The 27,290-nt window shown below is 36.9% G+C and overlaps 1 protein-coding gene across 2 annotated transcripts in view; it reads left to right on the forward strand.

The window, feature by feature from the left end:
• The window catches only part of DEPDC1B (DEP domain containing 1B), a 78,342-nt gene that overhangs the window by 36,725 nt on the left and 14,327 nt on the right, over positions 1–27,290 (forward strand). For both annotated transcript variants that reach the window (XM_082725893.1, XM_082725894.1), the window contains exons 3-7: positions 388–523; positions 4,823–4,950; positions 5,994–6,124; positions 8,059–8,106; positions 12,194–12,334. In XM_082725893.1, coding sequence (XP_082582019.1) covers positions 388–523; positions 4,823–4,950; positions 5,994–6,124; positions 8,059–8,106; positions 12,194–12,334 — 584 coding nt within the window. The remainder of the gene's footprint in view (positions 1–387; positions 524–4,822; positions 4,951–5,993; positions 6,125–8,058; positions 8,107–12,193; positions 12,335–27,290) is intronic.

A 27,290-nucleotide genomic window follows, 5' to 3' on the forward strand; every position in this document is an offset into this window, starting at 1 on the left:
TTTTGGAGAATTGTGAGACGGTAAATATTTTGAGCTTAGTGAAAGAAATGGCTTGCCCTAGCAGCTGTTAAGAGCATCTTTAATCATGAAAATCGTTTGATAAGAGTATATATTTCTATTTCTTTATTTCATAATGTATCACATGTTTGGTTCCTGTTTTTCTTCATAAATGTTTATCTGATACGGGTAATGAATGAACATTGGAAAAACTCATATGTTGGGTACAGTGAGCCACATGTGGTAATTTGATTGAGCATGACCTCATTTATTATCTGAGGTTTGAAATTATTATATAAATTCCCAAGGATACAAGAAATGGGAACTATTGTTAAAATATCTGTGTCTCCCATTGACTACAATAATAGAGATTTCTTTCTTGGTTTTTAGATTTCCTCCTTCCTCACCCCTAAAACCATATCCAAAGAAGCCTACATGCCAAAAGGATGTTATTAAATTTCCGGAATGGAATGACCCCCCACCAAGCACTTCACAAGAGAATATCCCAGTGAGGCCAGTTGTGATGGTAAGTGTGTTACTAAAAGCTGGGCAGGGAGGTAGGGGTGGAGCAGATTGGTGATTGTAATGGTGGCAGCAGAGGGCAGGGCTAACAGCCTCCAGATGTGGGAAATGGTCTGTGAACCATCAGTCTTAGTCTACTTCTTTCTGTGAACTATGGTCCCAACGTGCTTTAAAACAGTATCTTACGTGTTAATAGCTGAGAGAACAGTAAGAAGGAAAGATTAGCTGTTAGACTTTTTCTCTCTTTACTGCTAACATTTTGACTGAAAACATGGTAGGTATTTTTTGTAGGTTCAGACCAAGCAGGTTTCTGTGGCAACTCCCTTATGATCTCCTTTTCTCCTGTGTTCTAGAAGTTACTCTTCTCCCTCTTTGTATCTTCCCGAATTTTGTTCTAACTCTTACTAGTTGAGAGTGGGAATGTTAGGGTGTGAAGTATTTTGGAATGACCCCTAATAATGAACAAAGATAGATTCTGCTAGTTTGGGAAAACCTAAGCTTATTGTAGAATAAAGTACATTTGGGGGGGTACTTTTTCCTTAAAATAGTACCAGTAGCAGACTACATGATTGAAACAATGCTAGAAAATAAAATACAGAAAGAAACTTTCATATGGCAGTTTTTAAGAATTGTACCCACACGAATATTTTAAATTAATTTAGTTTGATAGATGTCCAATTCAGACTTTCTTTGCAAAGACGTGATGTAAACATTTTTAGGCAATTTAATTAAAAGAAAAAGCAACTTTTTTTTTTTCCTAAAGAGATTGTATTCTCAGTTTGAAGAAAATAATAGTTAAGAAGCTTGGACTTGGGGCACCTGGGTGGCTCAGTGGGTTAAAGCCTCTGCCTTTGGCTCAGGTCATGATCCCAGGGTTCTGGGATCGAGCCCTGCATTGGGCTCTCTGCTTGGCGTGGACCCTGCTTCCCCCTCTCTGTCTCTGCCTGCCTCTCTGCCTACTTGTGATCTCTGTCTGTCAAATAAATAAATAAAATCTTAAAAAAATAAAAGAAGAAGCAGCAACAGCAGCTTAGGCTTTGGGGAACCTGGGTGGCTCAGTCGGTTAAGCATCTGCCTTCAGCTCAAGTCATGATCTCAGGGCCCTGGGATCAACCCCTACGTTGGGCTCCCTGCTTAGTGGAGGGTCTGCTTCTCCCTCTCCCTCTGCTCCTCCCTGCCCAGCTCATGCTTACTCTCTCTCTCTCTCAAATAAATAAAAGTTAAAAAAAAAAGAAAAAGAATCTTAGGCTTTTTCAAAGATAATTCAAGGAAAAGTGTGGCAATAGTGACAGAAATAGGGACTCCATAAGGGCTTGCAGGTTTGCAGGATGGCAATGAATTTAGTTCTAAATATGTTTGGTGATAAATATGGCCTGTATTAAATGGAGGTATCTCATAGGCAGATGGTGATATGATCCTGGAACGTAAAGGTGAGATCATATTTGGAAGTCATTAATTTATTCATTAATAAATATTAAGTGTCTGTTGTGTACCATGCATTGTGTTAGCTCCACAGATACAGGTTTTGTTTGTTTGTTTGTTTTTTTCTCACAGATACAGTTTTAACACTAAAAAGGCATAGTCTAGTGAAACATACAATATGAAAATAGAGAATGAGGAAACAAAGTGGAACTACTTCGGGTATTTAAAGACTTTTAATTCATTCCTATTGAGGAATTCTTAAGGTCTTGTAGATAGTTCCTGTCCCAGAGAAAGTTAAAATGTAAGCTCCATGAGATCAGGTACATTTTTTTTTTTTAACATTTGCATTTATTTAATTTATTTTTTTTACTTACTTTTATTAGCATATAATGTATTATTTGCCCCAGGGGTAGGTCTGTGAATCATCAGGTTGAACATTTACATTTAAACATCTAACCTGACCCCATTGGTAGTTTTTATTCAACAGACCTTTTTTCTTTATAAGGTCATCTAGTGTTGTTTGTACAAGAGATAAAATCCTATATTAAAATAATATGTATTTATGTCATAAGTATAGTAACTTCCCTTTTGTATTCCACCTGGTTCTATGAAATTGTAATATTCCTGCTATCATCTATAGAACCAAGTACTCATTAGCACATTTTAATGCTGCAATGACAATGACTTGTATCTTCTGTTTTCATTTTCTTTTCTAATTTTCCAGGAGCCCTGAAGTGGGTATACCAGTGTCCTAGATTGATCAGCCATTTTCTCTTAAAGCTTATAATTTCTCTCGTCATCTGTACCTGTGTTTCTTTCGATGCTTGTATCTTGTACTTCCCTCTTAAATGAAGTAGGAGAGGTTTGCCCTCTCTGCTTATTGTAATTCCAGCAAAATTTTGGCTGCTGCTTCTTGAGCAATGTCCAAAGGAAAATTGGACAGGGCAGGATCTCTTTCCCCATTTGTGCCTTGATGTGGGTTTTAGAATGGTGAGGTTCATAGTCAATAAAGGAACAGTTCATCTTTCTTAAAGAACTTCAGCTTGTCATTTGTTTTCTTCTATTTTATTTTCCCTGTTTCTATTTTTGCCTCCTCTTTGCTTGCTGGTTTTTGTTTTTGTTTTATCCTGTTTTTTCCTCTTGCTTTGCCATTGTTTTATTATTTTATTTTTTTACTTGTATAAAGCAAAAAAAAAAAAATAATAAAAGTCCTTTTTTGCTGAGGGCAGTACAGTGTGAAAAATAAGATATGGACTCTGGCTAGATTAATGGGTTTGGATCTTGAATCCTCCATTTACTAACTATTAGAGCTTGTTTCTCTGTTTTGTTCATTGTGTTTGTGTCTCAGTTTTCTTAATGGTGAACTTAATGGTGAAAAATGTCATTATTTTCTTAGTGATAATAGTACCTCTGGGGTAGGCTTGTTGTGAGAATCAGGTGAGTTTATAACTATAAAGCACTTGGAATGGTGGCTGGCACACAGGTATTCACTAACTGTTCATTACTGTTGCTGTTATTCATTTATTTAATAAAATTGTTTTCAGGCAGAAACAAAGGAAAATAAATTACTTATGATATCATCCAGAGAGAATTAATATTAACATTTTTGTGGTGTGTCCTTTTTTCCATACAAACGTTTAACACAAAAATGAGATCATGTTGAGCTTTTCATAACCTGTGTTTTCACTTAGAACACTGTGCTTAGCTTATTTTTTCATGAGATTAGACATTTGACATCATATTTAATATCTGCATCTTGTCCAACATGAAAGTAATATATTTTATTTGTCCAGTCCTTTACTGTTAAATATATACTGTGTTTCCAGTTTTTCAGGAGACAATAATAAGCAGTATCTTTAGAGATAAATAGTTGAATATATCCATGGTATTTCTTTTTTTGTTGTTTTTTAAAGATTTTATTTATTTATTTACTGAAAGAGAGAGAGAGTGGGAGCATAGAGGGAGAAGAGTAGAGGGAGCGGGAAAGAGAATCTTAAGCAGACTCTGAGCCCAGCTCGGAGCCCGATGTAGGGCTCAATCTCACAACCCTGAGATCATGACCTGAGCCGAAACCAAGAGTTGGACACTTAATGGACTGAGCCACCCAGGTGCCCTCATGGTACTTCTTTAAGATAACTTTTAGAAATAGGTTTGGTAGGCAAATGCAACCGTTTATATGCCTGCCTTCAAAAATGAACACCTAAATTAGTTATTTAAAAAAATTCACAAATCCTCATGGTCTTCAACTTTCTTTTGTAATTCAGTAATTCTCTAAAACAAAATCACAAAACAACTTTCTGGCTCTGTTTTTCCAAGTTTATAAGATTTTTCCATAATGATACTTTTGTAAAAAAACTATTACAGAAAATCTTTGTAAATGATTGTGCTGTGGAGCTCTTGTTTTTTCCTGCCTTCTGCTGTTGCCTAAGATCTGGGGGTGGCTCTTCAACTTTGTACTTATTTGATCTTTGATTCTAAAAAATAGAGAATTTTTGAAAGTAATAGACTTTAAGTTTGTTTTAAACAATCACTCTATTTGAACAGTGTGTAAATATGGATAGGTATTTGACTTAATTCTGATTTTTATTTCATGGCTACATCATTGATTAGTTGGAATTCCCATAGGGAAAAAATAGTCAATGTCATGCTTATTCCCATCGTTCTTTTGTAATTTATGAATACTCATTTATAATGTGACCTGATCCTTAAGAGTTATATTTCACTTCTCTGTAGTCCATGCAAAGAAAGTTTGTTCATATTTCTAGTTATTATTTTAAATCGAATTAAAAAAAAACAAGTCAAGGAAATTTCTGGTAAAATCATACCACTATCTATTGAAATATTTGCCCTCTTTCTTTATTTCTACCCTCCCCCCAATTAGAACTCAGAGATGTGGTTCAAGCGTCACAGTATTGCCATTGGAGAGGTGCCAGCTTGCCGTCTCGTCTACCGCAGACAGCTGACAGAGGCCAACGTAGAAGAGATATGGAAGTCTATGACATTAGCATAGTATGTGCATTTGATGTTAATGAGAATTTTCAGTATTGTCTGTTTTGCTTCTCTATTACTCTCTGCATATTTTAATTTCTGAAATTATGTTTTAAAATCTTTGTATTAGGGTTGCCTGGGTGGCTCAGTCATTTAGTGTCTGCCTTCAGCTCAGGTCATGATCCAAGGATCGATCCCCACATCGGGCTCCCTGCTTGTCAGTAAGCCTGCTTCTCTCTCTTTCACTCCCCCTGCTTGTGTTCCTTCTCTCACTGTGTCTCTGTCAAATGAATAAATAAAATCTTTTAAAAACATAAATAAATAAAAAATAAAATCTTTGTATTATTTGTAGCGATGCTGCTTAGCCAACATAATTTAACTGAATTCTGGAAATTTTCTATTGTCATTTATATAATAGTTAAGAATAGAAATTTAAAAGTTCTTGAACTTTCTAGTAACTCTGAAGTTTGATGTTTAATGAAGCACAATGGTAAATTTGGTCTTCTAGATATTTGTTATACTATAGGTAACAAAGTAAATGATGTCATAAAGCAAGTTTTATTCCCCTTTCACAAACATACTACTAGCAATTTCTCATCCCTGAATAAGCTGGTTTTTGTTTTTTTAATTTCTATACTTATGAAATAATTTTCTTGGCATTGAAGGTGTTATGTTATTAAATTAGTGGAGCAATCTGTTAATGATCAAAGGATCTTTTAAATTTTTTTCATCATATTAAATTTCTAGCTTTTTTGCCAAAGATTGGATAAAATGCATGAAAATGACACATTTTAAAGATTGATCTTTTATATGCCAGGTTTTTGGGTAATATTAATTTTTTAAAAGATTTTATTTATTTATTAAGCAGGCAGAGAGGCAGGCAGAGAGAGAGGGGGAAGCAGGCTCCCTGCCGAGCAAGGAGCCTGACATGGGGCTCAATCCAGTACCCTGAAATCATGACCGGAGCCGAAGGCAGAGGCTTACACCCACTGAGCCACCCAGGCACCCCTGGGTAATATTAATTTTTTAAGAAAAGTAATTAATTTAATTATGTATATTTCCAGTTTACAGAAAGTCCTTGGCCTGGATTCTTTGGAAGAAGTCTTAGACATTAAACTGGTTAACTCCAAGTTCATCATCCATAATGTGTATAGTGTGAGCAAGCAGGGAGTTGTCATCCTTGATGACAAGTCAAGTAAGTACATAAAAACTATTCTGGTCCCATTTGACCCACTATGTTGGCTGCACAGGTCCATCCGCTTCTTTATTGACCCTTCCTAAACCCTCAATAATTATACCCCCTCATTATGTATAGCCTTGTCTCACTATCTCTTGCCTTTTAAATAATTGTGTGGATTAAGGAAATGTTGAGGAAAGGTGAACATCCAGGAGTCAAAGCCTCAGCACAATCCATCTGGAGGCTAGTTCAATGTTAGCCACACTGGGCATTAATTAGTTTTGTATTCACAGAAAAATCCCTGAATAGTAAGTTTAAGACCTGAGTGCTTGAGTCAGTTTGTGACTGGATCTTGGAAATTGATTTTAGGTTTCAAGTGGGTCTGATTGATTTTCGGTTATCACTGACCTTTTTATTATAGTGTCTCTGTGGTAGATTTTCTGGGACAGTCTTGATTTATGTCATTTTTTTTCTTGTTAATAAAGGTAGCCCTTTAAATGCTGAAGGTGCTTTAATTTTTTAATACCTTTTCTTCCAAGCCAGTTTACAAGTCAGGAAAAAAAGACATTTAGCAGTTGCCTATCCTGTTTTTTTTTTTTTTTTTTAATTTGGAAAAACAAGGATACAGTACCTGTAGTGGGCCAGAATCCCCAAGCTGATTTTAAAGCTTTCTTCTCTTGAATTGGGGAGGGGTCAGAATTGGATGGATTTTTTGGAATGGTTCTTTTTACTTCCAACCTTTGATTCTCGGAATAGCTGGAACTAGAATGACATTTGGATGGGGGAAGATGGTACAGTACTTTTAGGTTTTTATAAATTATTATTAAATTTAGGGCTGGAGGCTCCTGGGCAGCAAGACAGAACTCTACCTGAAGGAGCCTGCGCAGCTGTGAAAGGGAAAAAGGTTTTTCTAGGTCCCGATTCTTGACAGTAGCAGAATGTGTCTTCGAAACTTGAAACACCTCCTCTTTTATGTAGCCTCTGTATTGGGAATGGAGGATCCAAGCAAACAGAAATAAATTTATGACTTTGTGAGTTGTCAGGTAAATATCAACCTATACAATTAAATTACATAGAATGATGGGGATATTTCCTTTGAAATACATCTAAAATCCTTCCACATTCTTTGAGTAGAGCAAACATTAATACTTTTACCTACTAGTTAGATGATCGGTCATCTTTTGTCTTAGCAAGTTCTTAGAAAGAAGAGCACTTCCACAAGCCTCAGGTTCGTTAGAGTTTTAATACAGTTCGACCAGTGTCTTTGCAGTTTTTCACAGAGTGAAGGAAATGGAGAAGTAGAAGCATGAGTGCAGGGCCATCTCATCAGATATCTGCGTCAGGACCAGGAGGGAAGGAACTCAGGAAAAAGGCTCAGCTGGGATTTTTTGTAGCAATGTTAAAAGTTATTATTTTAAGGCTGTCCAAAAACTAATAGCCTGTATTAGTCTGTCAGTGAAAATTCCTTGCCTAAAACATTTTGAAAATTGAAACATGCAAAATGATACTTATATTGAACAATGGACATAGAGAGTTTACCCCTTTGTGGGGGGGGGTTGGTGAACTGAATTCACAAATATAGTTGGTAACTTATATTTTTTACTTTTTGTCTTTTCCTTCTTTAATTTTTAGGGTATCTGGTTAGTTTGTTTGTTTCTTCAGAATAAACTATCAAATTCCTGCTTTTCACCAAAGCTTTAAAAGGTGCATCTTGTCCTTTGCGAAATTTACAGGCATGGTCTGTACAAGTCCATATTGTGACACTGCTCCTAGGAAAACTTTCCAGTGCTTAAACATGCCATTCTGTTAATAGGTGATGTGTAATATATGATTGGCAGATATGTTCATATTATTTGGGCAGGTTATACATTCTTATGATTCTGTGTACGTATATAATTCCTTGAGTTATATGTAGTGAATCAGATAATCTTTTTATTTTCATTTCTCTGCAGAAGAGCTTCCTCATTGGGTACTGTCAGCTATGAAGTGTTTGGCAAATTGTAAGTACTAATTATCCTCTGTTTTATAAGATTAACAGAAAATAGTGTCCTGAATTAAAAAATATTTTTGTTCAATGGCCTGAACATTAATTTCATACCTGTGAGGCTGACAGTTAATTATTTTGGGACCAGTGTGCTTTTAGTGAATTTGTGACTTGGTGAAAGGGCTGAGTTACAGAACATTTTTGAAGGAATGTTGTTCTTCTCTTTTCTGGTGAATATAATCCCACGACGGATAAAATCCGTTCTGTCTTCTGTTTCATCACAGTGAAGAAAAATTAGTTATATTGAATATAATAGTGTACAGATAGCTGCCTGTTGACAATTTATACGTTTTTATTTTTAAAACCTCTTTTTTAAAAAAATTTTCTAAAATATATTCTCAATTATACCCTGTATTTACATCTCAGTGTTATCAGCAGATCCTATCTACTATCTACTATTGACACAGTCTACTATTGACATAAAGAGATGTTTCAGAAGACTAGGCTGATTGATAAGCAGGATGGTTTGGAAGGAGAAGAACTTTAATGTGGAGAAACAAGGGATATTTCAGTTATTGGATGTAAGACGGGGCCTGAATTGTGGTGGTCCTTTGAGGATTTGCACAGGCTTCCGCAGTCCCTTTCATGGGCATAGATATTTACTTCACTAGATATCATAGGCACTGTAAAGAATGTGTATTATAGTATCTCACTAACACTGCCATTTTTCTGGGTATTTTTTTTTTTTAAGATTTTTATTTCTTTATTGAGAGAGAGGTAGTGAGAGAGAGCATGAGCGAGGAGAAATTAGAGGGAGAAGCAGACTCCCCATGGAGCTGGGAGCCCGATGCGGGACTCGATCCCAGGACTCCGGGATCATGACCTGAGCCAAAGGCAGTCGTCCAACCAACTGAGCCACCCAGGTGTCCCTTCTGGGTATTTTTTAAAAGGTTTAACCCAAAGAAGGGATTCTAATAGTAAATGGCTTACCAAAAGCAAGGGATTTTAATAAGAATAATTCCAGTTATTTTGGCTGCTGACTAATAATGGTGATATTTGGTCTATGGGGTCTTTAAGCCTTACAGATTGCCTCAGAAAGGAACCTTTTGGGTAGGGCTAGCATGTATATATATAAGTGTAATAAAATTTTGAATTTGTAGACTCTGAATGATTTGTCTGGTGTTAGTTTTGTCTGATTATAGAATGAAATTAAGGTAACTATGCGGTTTATTTTAGGTAATCTCAGTCATAGTATATGGACAATGTTTATATACTATCATTTTAAATATGAAAACCAATTATTAGCTTGTGTGAAGCCTAAAGTTTTCTGTGTTTAACTATTAAATTTTCATTGGTTTTTGCTTAATATTTTGGAAACTCTAAGATGTAGAGTGGTTCAGGTTGGGAGAATGCTTTTTATTCTTCCTGCTCAACTATTTGAAGTAAATTAAATTTAAATTATATCTTTGGCCAGAGTTGGCAATGATGAAATAGAAGGTATAAATGCAAAGTTAAATTACCCTTTTCTGAATTCCTGGCAAACCAAGGATTTGGAAGTTGATCAGCTGGGAAAGAATAGAGGAAACTGGTAACAAATCTAGGCTACAATATGTTCTGTAATGCATATGAAGACGTGGTTGTGATATAGATTTTTCAGTGATGATCAAAATGTAGTGAAGAGTACAACTTTTCCCTCAAGGGAGTAGTAAACATAAAGCCACAAAAACTTCTGAAAGAAGAGTAGACTAACTGGAATTACTCAACAATGGAGGGGGAAGATGTAAAGAGCAACTTCACAATGTTCTCTGCATGTGTGAGGTGTCTTGTGTTAGGTGGAAGTTCTCAGGAACAGGGACATGGCTCACGTGAATTGAGTGCAGTGCTTTGCAGGTAGTTGGCATATCCATAAGAATGCTTGTTTGTGTGTCAAAGGAAAAAAAAAGGTGACCAAAGGGCAAGCACGTCTTTTTTTTTTTTAAGATTATTTATTTATTTATTGGACAGAGATCACAAGTAGGCAGAGAGGCAGGCAGAGAGAGAGAGAGAGGAGAAAGTAGGCTCCCTGCTGAGCAGAGAGCCCGATGTGGGACTCGATCCCAGGACCCCGAGATCATGACCTGAGCCGAAGGCAGCGGCTTTACCCACTGAGCCACCCAGGCGCCCCAAAGCACGTCTTTTTGAATAGTTTTGTGACGTTATTAAGTTTTCCAAATTCTCATTGGCCTCCCAAATTTACTTGAGTCTTTCAAAGTCATGACTTGTTCCTTGTCGTTCTTATCCTTATTGAGGCAAGTTTCCCATTAAAGTAATCTAATAGGGGACAACAGAAAGGATAGGCTGGCTGATTTACAGGATATTTTGAAGGCCTCTGCCTCCTTTTCTGCAAATTTGCTACTCTCCTTTTTCTCGCAGGCCCATTGGTAGACCAATATACACATAGGTCTGGGTACTTTCATTGTTGGCCTCATGGTTGGCCACAGAATGATGGACTGATAGGAAATATAAAAACAGGTTAACTGTATTTTTCTTCTTTGTGCATGTAGATTATAAGGATTCAATAAAGAAAAGAAAAAAAATACCAGATACAGGCAACACTTCTATGCATGTTTTTAACAAGAATGATGAAATGTTCATAAAGGGACACTGCTTACACACTGCTCACAACCGCTTACCATCAATCGCTTACTTATCTGGGAGGGAGTAATTCAAGACAATGTGGATTGCTTGCTGAGTCATACCAAGCTAATGATTTTAATTGACTAAGCTTGGGGTATTTCAGAGTAGGAAGCAAGCAAGAATGGTGGCTCTGTTGGCTGCTAAGTTAACATGGTACCACAGATAGGTCTTTTGTTATTTTCATTTTAGTCAATCAAATTGAGTTATTTCATAAGAAGTATACAGAATATTGAAAGGTAAGAGGGTTTTTAAGGAGACCAACAAAAAGCCATTTTCATGTGGTTCCGTTGGACTTGAAATACAAAGGCCCAGAATGTTTAACTGGTTTTTTTTTGGTTTGATCCTTTATCTTTGGTTGGAGTGGTTCTGAAGGAAGGGTTTCTTTCAACTTTATTGGTTTATCTTTTGTTTCCCTGAGAATAGAGATCTGTTTGGTTCTAGTTGTTTAGTCTTCTGTTCTGTGGGCCCAGAACTGACCAGTGCACTTGCATTCCTTTCTTCCATGCTGTCATGGAAGTTGAGAGGACTAGCCAAACTGCTCTTCATGAAGCTGCTTGCCATTTCCCTCAAGGCATGGGCAGATCCGGTTTGTCTCTCCACTTGGTAATGTAAATCTGTGGTCTGTGCATGGTTTCTTGGAGGTGTTTGCTGCCATTTCTATAGAGAGCTATGCATTAGAGCTATGCATTCTTGTTTTTCTTAGAACAAGAAGAGTTTTTCTTTGGTCCCAGATACAACAGAATCTTTGCCTTGCTTCTGCTCAGTGTATGGCTGGGACCACATTGTTCCAGGCGTCTTATAGTTACTGCAACTTTGGAATATGCCCTGCTTGATACACTAACTTTTGAAGGTTGGCTGGAGATCAGATAGTGAGTTTTATAGTTAGAATGAATTATAGGACATAATGTTAAAATCATCTTTTTTGAATATCTTTAAGAAAAAGAGTAAGTTTTTATTAGTCTGAAGTAGTTTATTTCAAGGTAGAATTTGATTAACTCAGCTCTGACTCTAGGATTTCATAATACAACAATGATAAAATAATGAAAAACTTTGCAAATTGCCATATAACTTGCTATTACATATGTGAGCTAATTATCATCTTGATCAATGTAAAGACTAGGAAAATGAATATTTCACAGAAAATAATCATCATCTACATTGAACAAAAATTTCTTTCAGAAGGACAGAAAGAGTGGGTTTCTGTTAAAATGCAAGTAAGCCATGATTTTCCTCATTGTTTTATAATTATCATTTAGACATAAAGAATATTTGTGTAAGCAAATGTATAATGTCAACTTAGATAATGCTAATTTCCCCCAACTTATCTGATCTTGGTATCTGTACACACCATACATATGCATAGAGACTAATTTTTTGACATGGTCATCCCGTTAACGTTTCTCTCTCTCTCTCTCTTTTTCTAATAGGGCCTAATTGTTCAGATTTGAAGCAGCCTATGTATTTAGGATTTGAAAAAGATGTCTTTAAAACCATAGCAGATTACTATGGTCACTTGAAAGAGCCTCTACTTACATTTCATCTTTTTGATGCCTTTGTCAGTGTATTAGGTAAGTTGGAATATAATGAACATGTGTCTGTGTTATTGACATTGAATCATTTCATTTTTCTGTCTTGAGACTTCCATTAGTCAAACCTCCATAGCATATTTGTTTTTGTTTTAAAGATTTTATTCCTTGGGGCACTTGGGTGGCTCAGCGGGTTAAGTCTTTGCCTTCAGCTCAGGTCATGATCTCAGGGTCCTGGGATCGAGTCTCATCAGGCTCTCTACTCAGCAGGGAGCCTTCCTTCTTGCCCCTGCCCCCTGCCCACCTCTCTGCCTGTCAAATAAGTAAATAAAAAATCTTAAAAAAAAAGATTTTATTCATTTATTTGAGAGAGAGACAGAGACAGAAAGTACGAGAGAGGGAGCAATCATGAATGGGGTGAGGGTTAGAAGGAGAAGCAGGCTCTTTGCTGAGGTGGGAGCCTGATGACGACAACAGACGATGATGACGAGGAGGGATGGATGGATGTGGAGCTCCATCCCTGGACCCTGGGATCATGACCTGAGCTGAACACAGATGCTTAACTGACTGAGCCACCCAGGAGCCCCTCCATAGCATTTTTGAGATAAAAACTGATAAGGTGTTTGCCTGGTTGCAGTCTTACTGTATGAAGGAGGAAAAGAAAATGGTTGAGCTCTGTCAGGAAACTCACAGCGAGGGCCAATAGTTTTTACTTCTTAAGAAAGAGTAATATACTGTTGTCATTTTTAAACAAAAATGTACAACTTCTGTGGTAGAGAAGAATGTAAATTTGACATTTACTGTTCAGAGTAAATCTACTACTCTGGATATGCCTTCATGAACAGTCAAGTTATGGGAGATGTATTTTCATTTAGAAAGCTAATTTCCTTTCATAGAAGGGACAGGTTTTTGTAGGACTATTTGTTATTTGTGACATGACAAATGAATATGGTAACTTTATCATTCTCTGAAATGTGTTCCTATTCTTCATATAGATCTATACTTCAGAATTTACAGTATCAAAAAAGCAGGGTAGAAAGGAAAAACAATCCACATTATTGCTATAGGTCTTTTTTATATTATTCCTTTCTTGTTGGATATCAGATTTTCCTGTTGCTATTGTGATTGTTCAATAAATATTATTGCATTATTGTCAAACTATTTTAATGACCATATCATTGTATCAGTATCATGCTCTGTTATGTAAATTTATGAGCGGTTACATACTCTTTTTCCTGAGTACTGTGGGGTTTAGCCATCTTTTCCTTCCCTTCTCTTCCCTTTCTCCTCTTCCCATCTTATTTTCTTCTTAAAAGTATGGTTGCTGCCATAGTATCCTTATAAAATATTTGAATAATGTACCTGATCTTACAGTACTTTAAATTTTAAGATTCTGTAGGTTTTCTGATAAGGAACAAAACACAACAAACTCTAAACCATGTGCATAAGAATGAGTGTTTTTAAAGAGAGATTAATATTGGGAACAGATGAAACGATTAGGCCTGTCACTGGAGTTTGAGACCACTGGTCGTCTTGGTATTTTGTGTTCAACCAAAGAGGATGGAGGGCTTCTGTCCTTTTGAACATCATGTCTAATGACAAATGCTTGCTGCTCTTTAATATGCAAATGGACTCACTGAACCGATTCTCATTTTAGCCACTTACTACCATCATGCCACTGGTAAAATAAGTATTCTAAGAATTGTATTTTTTTAAATTTATTTATTTATTTTGGAGACAGAGTGAGAGAGAGTGTGCGAGTAGGGCGGAGGGTCAGGAGAGGAGAGTGTGTCTTAAGAAGACTCTGCGCTGAGCTAAGACCCTGATGTGGGGCTTGATCACACAATCCTGAGATCATGACCTGAGCTGAAACCAAGAGTTGGACACTTAACCAACTGAATGACCCAAGTGACCCTAAAGACTGGATTAAAAATTACTTCTTAGGTTTTCATCTCATTTTCCATTTTTATAATGTTCTGTGGTAAAAATGATCTGGTTTGGAAACCCAAGTACTTGGAACGTTTTTTAGAAAATAAATTCCTATTTGAATCAGTTGTGTTCATGTATTACTGGTCCGTTACGCCACCATTGTCCATTTTGATCTCAGCTAGGAATTAAAGCTGATTATTTCCAAGTTGATATCAGAATCGGCCACCCTCTAAAATATTACTTATACAGGGTTTAGAGAAAGATGGACAGAATGGAGAATTTATGGCAGTTTGGTATCAGTAAGAATAATGTGTGTAGATTGTCAAAGTGTATTAACCTTCCCTGATGCAGTCCTTCTCAAGTGAACATGTATAAGATAGTCTTCACTGAAAACCATTTATTTTAAATCCTATTTAGTCAAAGAAGAAGCAGAAATGTTCTATTTCTCTCCTAGATTATCATAACTTGACCACTATATGATTAACAAAAATCATCTGGTATAGCAATCCTGTTAAAGTCTGTGGTAAAAGGTAATCTGTATATGGGTATGTACAAGCCAGACACATAGGTTGAATCTCAGTGGGGTTGACTCATTTCTTCAAACCTTTTGACTTACTTGGATTACAGTAGAATGCTACTAGATAAGTAAGTAATAAAGTAGATAATCAGTCTACTTTGTATAGAAGCTAAAAATTCTACAGCACTTTCAGTGGAAATGACTTTTAGTTTAATAATTGGATTTTTTGAGGTTTATTCCTTTACTTCTAGAATGAGATAAACCAGCCTGATGCAAAACCTGTGACCTTGAGAGCCATTAGTCACTGATAGTAAAGCAAAACATCTGAGAGTTCTTAAAGGAAAAAAAAAATATTTTTGAACTAAAATGATTTCATTTGGGTCAGCAGTCCGACCTAACAACATGACTGTATAGTAATTCATCTTCATTTCCAAAATGGCAGTTTCTTTCTTTCTTTTTTTTTTTTTTTAAGATTTTATTTACTTATTTGACAGACAGAGATCACAGTAGGCAGAGAGGCAGGCAGAGAGAGAGGGGGGAAGCAGGCTCCCTGCTGAGCAGAGAGCCCAATTCGGGGCTCGATCCCAGGACCCTGAGATCATGACCCGAGCTGAAGGCAGAGGCTTACCCCACTGAGCCACCCAGGTGCCCCCAAAATGGCAGTTTCTTATTAAGACCAGAATTTGGCTGACTCTTAAATGGGGTGAATGAGGTCTAGCATTCTTCACTCACACTCCACATATACCCTGGAACCCAGTGAGCTGTGTAGCCTGCCATAATTTGCCATATCGAGGAAAAAGGGAGACAGAGGAAGCACAGAAGGACGGGGGATGGTGTTAGGACAGTTGGGTGACTTGTGGGTTGATTAATGTTAAAATCTAAAGTCCTGCATTAGTGATCTCTGCGCCAAAGGAATATCTGTCTCTGATTGATAGATACATCTGGTTTGACCTTTGTATTTTAAAAAGAAAACTTAATTAATTTGCAAACTTGAAAAACAGGAAACTTACCTAAGAATTTATGACTCTTTGAAGAGAAAAACTGGCATATCTGGCAGTTCTGCTCTTGAATTTTCCTGGGCACAGACAGCTGCGTCTCTGTAGCTAGAGCCACCACTAGAAGGAGCAAGTGTTCCAGAGACGTGAACTCCGATTTGCAACCTCATCGATGCTTGCCACTGCTTCTTAGACTCTCAAGCCCAGTTCCCAATGACTCCCTTTGCTCATTTATTCCTTTTGTCTGCTCCTGCAGGCAGTTGGGCTTCTGGCTCCTGGTTTATTTGCGGGGTGGCTGCAAAATGGAGTAGCTCTTTGCTGTTTCCTACTTCCTAAATGTGTAGTTTAGAAAATGCCAGAATTGAAATTCACCAGGTTGATTGTACACGGAATATCCAACTGAATAGTTGAGATCTTCTGGGTTTTTTAATTTGGAAAATCTTATAAGGGTAGATTTTCCATTCTTTGGTTCTTTTGTCTAATGACTTCTCGGAGATCTTCTGGAGACTCGTGCCATCTTTGCCTTATTACCTTTGCTCTTATGTTCTTCACATTATCTCAAGGTCCTCATCCCACTGTAATTCTTAAGGGAAAACAATCCCCCCCCCCCCCCCCGCAAGAGTTCCTAGTTGGTGTGCTTGACCAGACAGAGGGCTCTTGTCCATGTTAGTGCAAGGTTCTTGCTGGTGGTACTCTCTGCTCTCAGATCCCAGGGTTTATGGCTGGAGCTTTTAAGATATAGATAGCCAAGTTAAGGATGTTGAATCACCTCCAAATAAAATGATTGCTGTTATATCAAGGTTGTCAGAGTAAAGTGGGGTTAGGTACCCCTTAATGATGGAAATTTAGGGAAATTCTAGATATTCCTTGGCTATAACAAAATACCTGAGCTAGTTATAAATATACTAGTAATCACTAGAATAACTGAAAAAACTTTTGGGGAAAAATATGAAGACCATTCTCATACCATTCATCAGGATAAATTCCAGCTGAATTAGAGAATTAAATGTAAAAAATGCAAATCTAAAATACAGTTGATATTTATCTGCTGTTGGGTGGGTGAAACATTTTCTCAGCATAAAAGCAAAGAAGTCATAAAAATGCTATAGCAGTTTGGAACTCTTAATGTAGGAAAGGGCATCATCTTGTACGTGGGTGAATCTGTGCCTACTTTTAAGCAATTCACAAAGGCTACTTGTTTGCCTTTTCTTCAAAGCCTCTGGAGAAGTAGTCCCTCTTGCTATGTCTTTCTTTAGGCGGGGAGTCCTTGCCCACTGTTCTGTAGTCTGAATTCTTTTGCCTTAGTATAAACCTTTCCTTTTTATATCTCTTCTTATTGAAAATGAAACAGGACCCCCTCCCCCCAACTTTGGTTGTTCGAAAGCTACCAATGAACCTTTTCGAGTCCTTGAGTCTCTTATTCACTGGCGGAACAGACATGGTCTCATTGGCCTTTGAAGAAAATCTGGGCCCTCTTAAAAGTCTTATTTGAAGCTCCCACAAGGGATAGCTTATTGATAACATTACATATCTTAGTGGAAACATCAGGCAGGTCTACTTTGCAAAAAATAAAAATTTGTGTTTGGGGTGATTTCAGAGTGGAAATCTGATGTAATCATTGGAGAATGGGAAGGACAGTGACAAAGGTAGGGGTCCCACAAAGCACTGAGAACTCTCAACCTGTCATGTGGTCTTCATGGCTGAGGTGTCACTTAATATCTAATAATACAGAACATTATTTTAGTTGTGTTTATTTTTATCATAAGGAATAGCTGGGTTTCTTTGAGTATTTGATTATTTACTCACTTATCCTCCTTCAATACAGCTAAATAATGGAGTGTTTCCCTGATGGAAAAAAGTCTTACAAGTGAATTATGTAAGTTCTTTGGTGGATTGTTTATTATTTTTTCATTATTTTATTCTTATTTCACCAATGGAAACATCACAAAACTCCAGTAACTTGGTTTGTTGACCTAAGTGTACCCACTTCTATGAGTCACTCCACCTTTTGAGACCCTGGTTTTCTCATTGATAAATGGCAGTAATGCCTGTCATGCTTCTAGATTTCAAAATGTGAAAACTAATGCGATGGGTTACACTTATTTACCTACTAAGTTTCATTCTTTTGTTCCAAAAAAATATAGAAAATTGGACCAATGTATAAATTAAGATAGGGCAATCATATGTTGCTATCTGGCCATGTCTTCTCTCAGACGATAGCAAGATATTTTTTTATGTGAAACTACTTGTGATAGACCTTTATAATCTGTAATTGGGGTAAGGACTCGTATATCATTCTGAAATGCGAGAAACAAGTTACTTCATTACAGAATGTCCTTGTCATTTTCTTGAAAAGGAAGACTCAGTATTTTTATGATGATGTTGAGATTATAGAAATAATGAGAGACAAAAAATTATTGTTAGCTTTTATTGAGCAAAATGAAATTAATCCAAAGAATAAAATATTAACCACATTGAAACTCTTTGGTTATAAAATGAGAGAGAATGTTAATGTCCTTCAGAAGTTCTTAAAACCTAAAACACCCCCCATGAATCTAAAAAACTGCAAGAAGCTCTTTAAAATCAGCCATAGTTTTTGATTTTGAAGAATCCAAAGGTACTTGTTGAAGATGTGTTTGAGTTCAACAGTAGACTGGCACGTGTTAATTTATTTTTTATTTTTTTAGAAAATTTTATTTATTTATTTGACAGAGAGAGAGGGAGAGGACAAGCAAGGAGAGTGGGAGAGGGAGAAGCAGGCTCCCTGCTGAACAGGGTGCCTGAGGCAGGCTGGATCCCAAGACCCTGGGATCATGACCTGACATGAAGACAGCCAGCTGCTTAACTGAGCTACCGAGGTGCCCAAGGAGGCCTTCTTTGTTATCATTTGTAATTTAAAGCTAAGTTCTCTTGCAGTCATTTTTCCCAGGTTCTCCAACATGCTTTCATCAGTAAGCTTTTACCAAAAGAAAAAGAAAAGATTAGGTAATGGTCAGCAATGAGAAAGAAGTTAGGAAACAGAAACAGAGAAGTCAGATTAAACTATTTTTGAGAATCTAAGTATTCCTATATGTGTTTGAACTGAGGAAAGCATTATGTAGCATTCCAAGATTCAAAAGCAGATCTAGAAGTGAGTCCTGCTTTGACATTTCAACAGATTGAAAAATAACATCTTTGGGACTGGATGCCAAGGACTGAAGTATTACAAGCACATCAAACCTCAACCTTTTCCCCATACACCTTCCTTTTGATCATATTCATACCGCTTCATGGACCACCAGTGTGCTAAGGATCTTTGCTCCTTACCTTCATCATGGGTCTGTCTCCCGCGCTCAGACCCAGGATTTCTGTCTGGCTCTAGTTCTGTATTCCTGGATATTTGTTATATAAGAGCCTTGGTTTAAACTCAGTAGTTTAGCCACTGTTTCAGAAGTTGTATTTTAGATATGAATTCTATGTAGCAGGACAATATTAAACAAAGAAAAAGACAGAATAGTGTACAAATATTGGAGTACATTGTATATAGTAAGAGTTGGTAATTTTATACACTTTTTTGTTTTAGTTAAATACCTATGTATTTTAAAAAAATACCTATGTATCTGCACATATATTGTGATGTAACATATGTATTTTAATTTTAGTTGTAGTAAGAAAATTTTGAAAAGAACACTGCTCTAAATTTCATCTCTATATAACATGGTGATTATGAGGGTTTAATAACTGAGAAGATCTCTCAGAAAGTATACTGCTCAAATATTATTATTAATTTTAGTTCATTGTCAAAGATGCTTATACTACCAATGGTTTGTACTTTACACTTAGTTAAAACCTTTTTTACCTATGGATCGTATTTTCTAGAGTTACATTCAGTTTTTCATTCCTTTGTGTGGTGCAATTAGCATTTTCAAGTGGTTTAGAAGTTTCTTCAGGGATACACTGCATTGTATTTTTACTTAATGAAAGAGAAATGAGGAATGGTTATCACCTGGCTTTCATTTTGAACTCTCAAGGAAATGGTTTTATGGACCCTCTTTGATATAAAGGAGCTAGTTTCAGATTTCACTATGTTGCGAAATTCTCTATTCTTTTTACTCTCTAATCCTTGCCCCCCAGTTGAAAAATGCAGAGTGGTATTCTGTTCCACTATCTACCTGTTCGATATTTGTGCATATTCTTTGAGCCAACCTTTCTTCTTGTAGAAATTTATCCTTAGGAAATTATTGGCACATGGACAAAGCGGGTCATAGCATGGTATTTAGGTGTGCATGCCCCTGGTGTGTGCAGGCTCACATCACACTCTGTCACTAAACAGCTGTGTGACTTGGGCAAGTGACCTCATCTCTTTAAGCTTCACTTTCTTTTTCTGTAAGTGGGAATAATGATTATTATCTCCCTTACACAGTTGTTAGAAGGATTAAATGAGACAGTATTTGGGATTTAGAACACTGTTCAGTGCAAAGTAAATTGCTAAATAAATGTTAACTATTTTCTTCATCATAGAAATTAGTTTTCTTATTATAAATGTTAGCTATTATGATAATTTTTTATTCATTCTAATTTTTTTTAAAGATTTATTTATTTATTTATTTGACAGAGAGAGATCACAAGCAGGCAGAGAGGCAGGCAGAGAGAGAGAGGAGGAAGCAGGCTCCCTGCTGAGCAGAGAGCCCGATGTGGGCCTCGATCTCAGGACCTTGAGATCATGACCTGAGCCGAAGGCAGTGGCCCAACCCACTGAGCCACCCAGGCGCCCTATTCATTCTAATTTTTAATGGTGGAAAGATAAACTTCAAAAACCACTATCAAATAAAATTCTTTTCTGTAGTGGAAGATCTTGTCCTCAAGTGTTACAGTATTTTGTGAAATTCGTATGCTTTTATGTGTAGTAGAACTATTCACTGTCATCAAGATTAATGGCATGGAAGCGCTGCATACCACTACATTCTACAAACAAAGATTTTGTTTTATTTTTAATCTATTTTTATTTGGCACATATAATGATGTGATAAACGGGCACAGTTTAATGTCTTTGGGACTAGATTCTTCCCCTTGTGTATAGTATCTATGTTTCTTTTTTTTTTTTTATTTAAAGCCAATAAATTTTTATTTAAGGAGTTTTTATATGTGATTACTTCCACTGCCAGTCACTGCTCATCACCATAGTTCCTCCAAAGTTAGAATCATAATCTTCAAAACAGCCCTTTTAAAAAGAACTTGATCAATCCACAGTTGTCACTGTCACTCCTATAATCTTTGGGATCCAATGTCTTTACTTCAGGGCCCTAGAAGTCAAATTGTAGAAGTGCACTGACTGCTATTTTGGCAAACAGATCTAAAATCATTCCTTAACTGTTTCTAATGCTTAAGTCTTATTTCTTCCACTCTACTCCATGAACGTAAGAGAAAATGTTACAGGCCTCATTGTCACCACAGCAATAAACTTGCTGTGATGGAAGCATAACCTGTGTCTCAATGTAGCCACATTAATTTCTGGACACCATGAACAATGGTGCCCATTTCCATCTACAATGAGGCTTTAGTATCTATGTTTCTTTTCTTTTTTTTTTTTTTTTTAAAGATTTTATTTATTTACTTGACAGAGAGAGATCACAAGCAGGCAGAGAGGCAGGCAGAGAGAGAGAGAGAGAGAGGAGGAAGCAGGCTCCCTGCTGAGCAGAGAGCCCGATGCGGGACTCGATCCCAGGACCCTGAGATCATGACCCGAGCCGAAGGCAGCGGCTTAACCCACTGAGCCATCCAGGCGCCCCTATAGTATCTATGTTTCTAATACTAAGGGAATTCTAGGTGTACTACTTTTTATGCTATTGCCTCTTTGAACATTCAAAAATATTTAAAAATAATTTAAAAATATTAAAAAGAATAATAAAGTAGTCCCCTGCCAGTTTCCCAGTATTCTACTGATTAATATTTTTGTGAGTACAAGTTGTAACTTTGATATGGTTGAGAAATGCTGTTAGTTTATGTCTGCTTTATTCCGTAGGTGCAGTGTTTTTTTAAAATATAGGTTTACTTAATGACTACCTAGGGCTTTAAGGCTTTTTCCCCAGGCTCCAGGAAATTTTGCCGGTTAGATTACTTATGATATAACACAAAGACACCAGATGGCTGCTAGATAAACTTTTTTAAACATAATCCAAAATTAAAACTTTTTTATTTAGGACTTATGTAGTAACCAAGAAAAATACATCTGTACATGTTAATAAAGGATATGGACTATGGTATTAATTTAAAAGTGTAATGTTTTAAAGAACAATTGATAATTGCTGACCATTCAATTTTAACACTAAATTAAAATGAAGAAGACTTTGTTGAATGGGGGTTTGTAATTATGTGTTGATATTTATGTGTGTAAAGGAAGATGAGAATATAGTTGTGAATCCCAGCTGTATTCCTGGGGCAAGTCTTAACTACTTTGGCACAGACAATGAATAGTTTGACCATTTTTTAAAAAGTTAAACTTCAGGGACGCCTGGGTGGCTCAGTTGGTTAAGCCGCTGCCTTCGGCTCAGGTCATGATCCCGGCGTCCTGGGATCGAGTCCCACATCGGGCTCCTTGCTCCATGGGGAGCCTGCTTCTCCCTCTGACTCTGCCTGCCACTCTGTCTGCCTGTGCTCGCTCTCGCTCTCTCTCTCTGACTAAATAAATTTAAAAAAAAAAAAAAAGCTTTAAGTTTAAAAAAAAAAAAAGTTAAACTTCAGTTGTCATGTGAGTTAGTATGTCCACTCTTAGGTGTATACAAAACAGTTGACAACATATGTCACCCAGCAACTAAATATTCATAGCAACATTAATCATAATAACCAGAAAGTGGAAAGAACAGAAATGTCCATCAAATGAAAAATGAAAAAAAGGTAGCATATCCATACAATAGAATGGTTTGCAATTTTCAAAAGGAATGAAAGGCTGTTACATGCTATAACATGATTGAAACTTGAAAACATTATTCTCAGTGAAAGAAGCCAAATAAAAATATTTTATATGATTCCATTTATATGAAATGTTCAGAACAGGCAAATCTGTGACAGTGGTAGTGTTTTCCCGGGGCTGAGGGAAAGAGAGAATGGGGAGTAACTGCTAACTCATATGGAGATTTCTTTTTGGAATGACAGAAATATTCTGGAATTAGATAGTGGTGATGGGCATTACTTAATGAATATACTAAAAATTGCTGAATTGTACACTCAAAAAAAGATAATCTCATAATAAAAAAAGAATTTCACTGAGTGGGATTCGGAACAGAGTAGACACTGCAAAAGAAAAAGATCAATGAACTTCCATATACAGCAATAAAAGCTGTAAAGAAAGCACAGAGAGAGCAAAGTCCAGGAAAAGAAAACACAATATAACAACAGGCATCAAACACAGCCCACTGACATGTAGGACAATATCAAGTAGTCTGATAGACATGTAATTGGAATCCTGGTGGAAGCCCTAAAAACTAGCTCATGAATTTTTCTTTTTAACCCCATCCCCATCATTCTTAGAGCACTTTCTTACTTTCTGGCAGGAAAAGCTCTTCTTGTTCATTCCCTTACACCAGTTAAAATGGCAAAAGTTAACAAGACAGGAAACAACAAGTGTTGGTTCCTTAAGAATTCTTGGTTTCTTTGAGTAGAGAATGAGATATAGAAGCCAAGATTTCGTGCTTGATGTGTTCATTGTTATTGGAAATATTGTTTGTAGATAGAATTCTCCTGTTTGCTATAGAATCCCTCACTTCCTCCATAATTATGGAACTGCTGTGATTGTTCATCGATGCTGTGACATACTCATCCATGTTTATGTGATCTGAGTCTGACATTCCAAGTGATCAAACGCGGGAACAGCATCAGCAGCTCCAGCTACTCCCCCTCAGAGTCCTCCAAACATGGCTTAAGACCCTGGATTGGCCTTTTGCTTCATGTCACAAGGTCAAAACACGGCTGGGGCTTTTTAATTTTTGCAGTCTGAGGTGTGTGAAAAGTAGTTTTGTTGCTGTTTATTGGTCATGTAGGTTTCTTCTTGGGTGAAATACTTTTTCTGTCCTTTATTCATTTTTTCTTTTGTTTGTTGTTTTTTTTTGGGGGGCCTTCTAAAAATATATTTTAGATACTATTTCATTATACCTTGTGTCTTACAAATACCATTTCCTAGTTTGTGGCTTCTCTTTAGGTTTTAATCAAAAGGTAAAAACCTTTTATGTTTTATTTTGGTCAAATTTATTGTGTATCTTTAAGAAATCTTTCAGACACAAAGAGATTCTGTAATTCTAAGATTTTTAAGGGTTTTTTTTGTGTGTGTTTGGGTATCTAATTTCTCTTGATTCATTTAATTTATTTTTAAATTGACTGAATTAATCAAAACTACATTGAGATACTAACTTATATCAGTTGGAATGGCAAAAAATAACAAGACAGGAAACAAGTGTTGGCGAGGATGTGGAGAAAGGGGTACCCTTTTACAGTGTTCGTGGGAATGCAACTTGGTGCAGCCACTCTGGAAAACAGTATGGCGGTTCCTCAAGATGAGCCACCCAGATAACCCAATAATGTACCCATTTTAAGTACAGTTCAGTGAGTTTTGATGAATGTATACTAGTGTAATTACTATTGCTCAGTTAAGGTAACAAACCCTTTCCATTACCCCTGAAGATTCTTTTTTTATTCCACTTTTTTTTTTATTATGTTCAGTTAGCCATTGTATAGTACATCATAAGTTTTTGACATAGTGTTCAGTGATTCATAAAACACCCAGTGTTACTAGAGCATATCATGCTTAGCGAAATAAGTCAAGCAGAGAAAGACAACTATCATATGATCTCCCTGATATGAGGAAGTGGTGATGCAACATGGGGGCTTAAGTGGGTAGGAGAAGAATCAATGAAACAAGATGGGATTGGGAGGGAGACAAACCATAAGTGACTCTTAATCTTATAAAACAAACTGAGGGTTGCTGGGGGGAGGGGGGTTGGGAGAAGGGGGTGGGATTATGGACATTGGGGAGGGTATGTGCTTTGGTGAGTGCTGTGAAGTGTGTAAACCTGGCGATTCACAGACCTGTACCCCTGGGGATAAAAATACATGTTTATAAATTAAAAAAAAAAAAAAAACAAAAGCAAAAAAACCACCCAGTGTTCATCACTAAATGTGCCCTCCTTAGTGCCCATCACCTGGTGACTCTATCCCCTCCCCTCTCCCCCCACCAAAACCTTCAGTTTGTTTACCAAAGTCCATAGTCTCTCATGGCTCATCTCCCTCCCCAATTTCTCTCCCTTCAGTTTTCCATCCCTTCCCCTATGGTTCTCTGCACTATTCCTTATATTCCACATATGAGTGAAACCATAGAATTGTTTCTCTGCCTGACTTATTTGACTTAGCATAATCCCCTCCAGTTCCATCCAAGTCAATGCAAATGGTAGGTATTTATTCTTTCTGATGGCTGAGTAATATTCTATTGTATATATGAATCACATCTTTTTTTATCCATTCATCTGTTGAAGGGCCTCTCAGTTCCTTCCACAATTTGGCTATTGTGGACATTACTGCTATGAACACTGGAGTGCATGTGCCCCTTCTTCTCATTACACCTGTATCTTTGGGGTAAATACCTAGTAGTGCAATTGCTGGGTCATAGGGTAGCTCTCTTTTTAATGTCTTGAGGAAACTCCATCCTGTTTTCCAGAGTGGTAGTACCAGCTTACCTTCCCACCAACAGTGTAAGAGGGCTCCCCATTCTCCACATCCTCACCAACACTTGTTGTTTCCTGTCTTGTTAATTTTTGCCATTTTAACTGGTGTAAGGTAATATCACATTGTGGTTTTGACTGGTATCCTGCCACATTGTTGAAAGGACAGCCTTTGCAATATCCCATAGGTTCTGGACCGATGTGTTTTCATTCTCATTAGTTTCCATGACTTGTTTAAGTTCTTCCTTAATTTCCTGGTTGACCCAGTCATTCTTTAGTAGGATGTTCTTTAACTTCCACGTGTTTCAATTCCTTCCAAATTTTTTCTTGTGAGTTCCAGTTTCAAGGCACTGTGGTCAGATAACATGCAGGGAATAATCTCAGTCTTTTAGTATTGGTTGAGACCTGATTTGTGACCAAGTATGTTATCTATTCTGGAGGAAGTTCCTTGTACATTCAAGAAGAATGAGTATTATGTTGTTTTAGGGTGGAATCTTCTATATGTATCTACAAAGTCCATCTGGTACACTGGGTCATTCAAAGCTCTTGTTTCTTTGTTAATCTTCTGCTTAGATGAACTGTCCATTGCTGAGAGGTCTCCTAGTATTAATGTATTATTATCAATATGATTCTTTATTTTGGTTAACAGTTGGCTTAGATAGTTGGCTGCTCTCATGTTGGGGGCAGAGATACTTAAAATTGTTTCTGTGGGATAGTTTTAAGTATGATAATAGTGTTCCTTTACATCTCTTAGTACAGTCTTTGGTTTAAAAATCCAACTTGTCTGATATGAGAATTGTTACCCCAGCTTTCTTTTGAGGTCCATTTACATGATAAATTGTTCTCCATCCCCTTACTTTCAATCTGGAGGTGCTTTTAGGCTCAGAAGGAGTCTCTTGTAGGCAGTATATGGATGGATCCTGTCTTTTTATTCAATCTGAAACCCTGCCATTTAATTTTTCAGGCTGTTCACGATGAGAGTAACTATTGAAAGATAACAATTTAGTGCCATTGTATTGCCTGTGAAGTCCCTGTTTCTGTAGATTATCTCTGTTACTTTCTCGTCTATATTACTCTTGGGGTCTTTTTTCTTTTATAGAACCCTCCCCTCTCTGGCTGCCTTGGTGGTCATATATCTTTCACTTCCTACCTGTCCTCGTTGTCTCTCCATCCATTCTGAATGACATCCTTGCTCGATTAAAGTATTCTTGGTTGCATGTTCATCTCATTTAGTACCCTATTATGTCTTGCCAGGTCTCTATGGACAGGTATAATGTTATTCCGATATTCCCCCCTCCATAGTTAAGACATCTCTTACCCCTAGCTGCTCTCAGGATAGCTGCCTTGGCTCTAAGATTACCAAGTTTTACTATTATATACTGGGGCATTGGTCTATTTTTATTGATCTTGGGAAGGGTCCTCTCTGCCTCTTGGACAGGGATCCTCCTTTCATCCCCAGATTAGGTAAGTTCTCAGCTATGGTTTGCTCAAGTATACATCCTCGTTCTCTTTCTCTCTCCACCCCCTCAGGGATCCCGATAATTCTGACTTTGGAATGTTTCATGGTGTCATTGATCTCTCTACTTCTGATCTCATGAGCTTGTAGTTGTTCATCTCTGTCATTCCTGACTTCTTTCCTTTCTATCAGCTTATCTTCTAGATCACTAATTCATTCTTTCTCATTTACCCTGGCATTCAGAGTATCCAGTTTAGACAGCATCTCCTTCATAGCATTTTTAATTTCATTGACAGTACCTCTACATTCTGCCCTTAAAGGTCTATACTGTCACTAATAGTTTTCTCAAGCCTAAGTAGCAACTTTATAAATGTTATTCTGAAGTCTTTTTCTGACATCTTCCTTAGATCCATAT

The sequence above is a fragment of the Mustela nivalis genome (genome assembly GCF_964662115.1).
Source record: "Mustela nivalis genome assembly, chromosome: 3".
NCBI classification, from domain to species: domain Eukaryota; kingdom Metazoa; phylum Chordata; class Mammalia; order Carnivora; family Mustelidae; genus Mustela; species Mustela nivalis.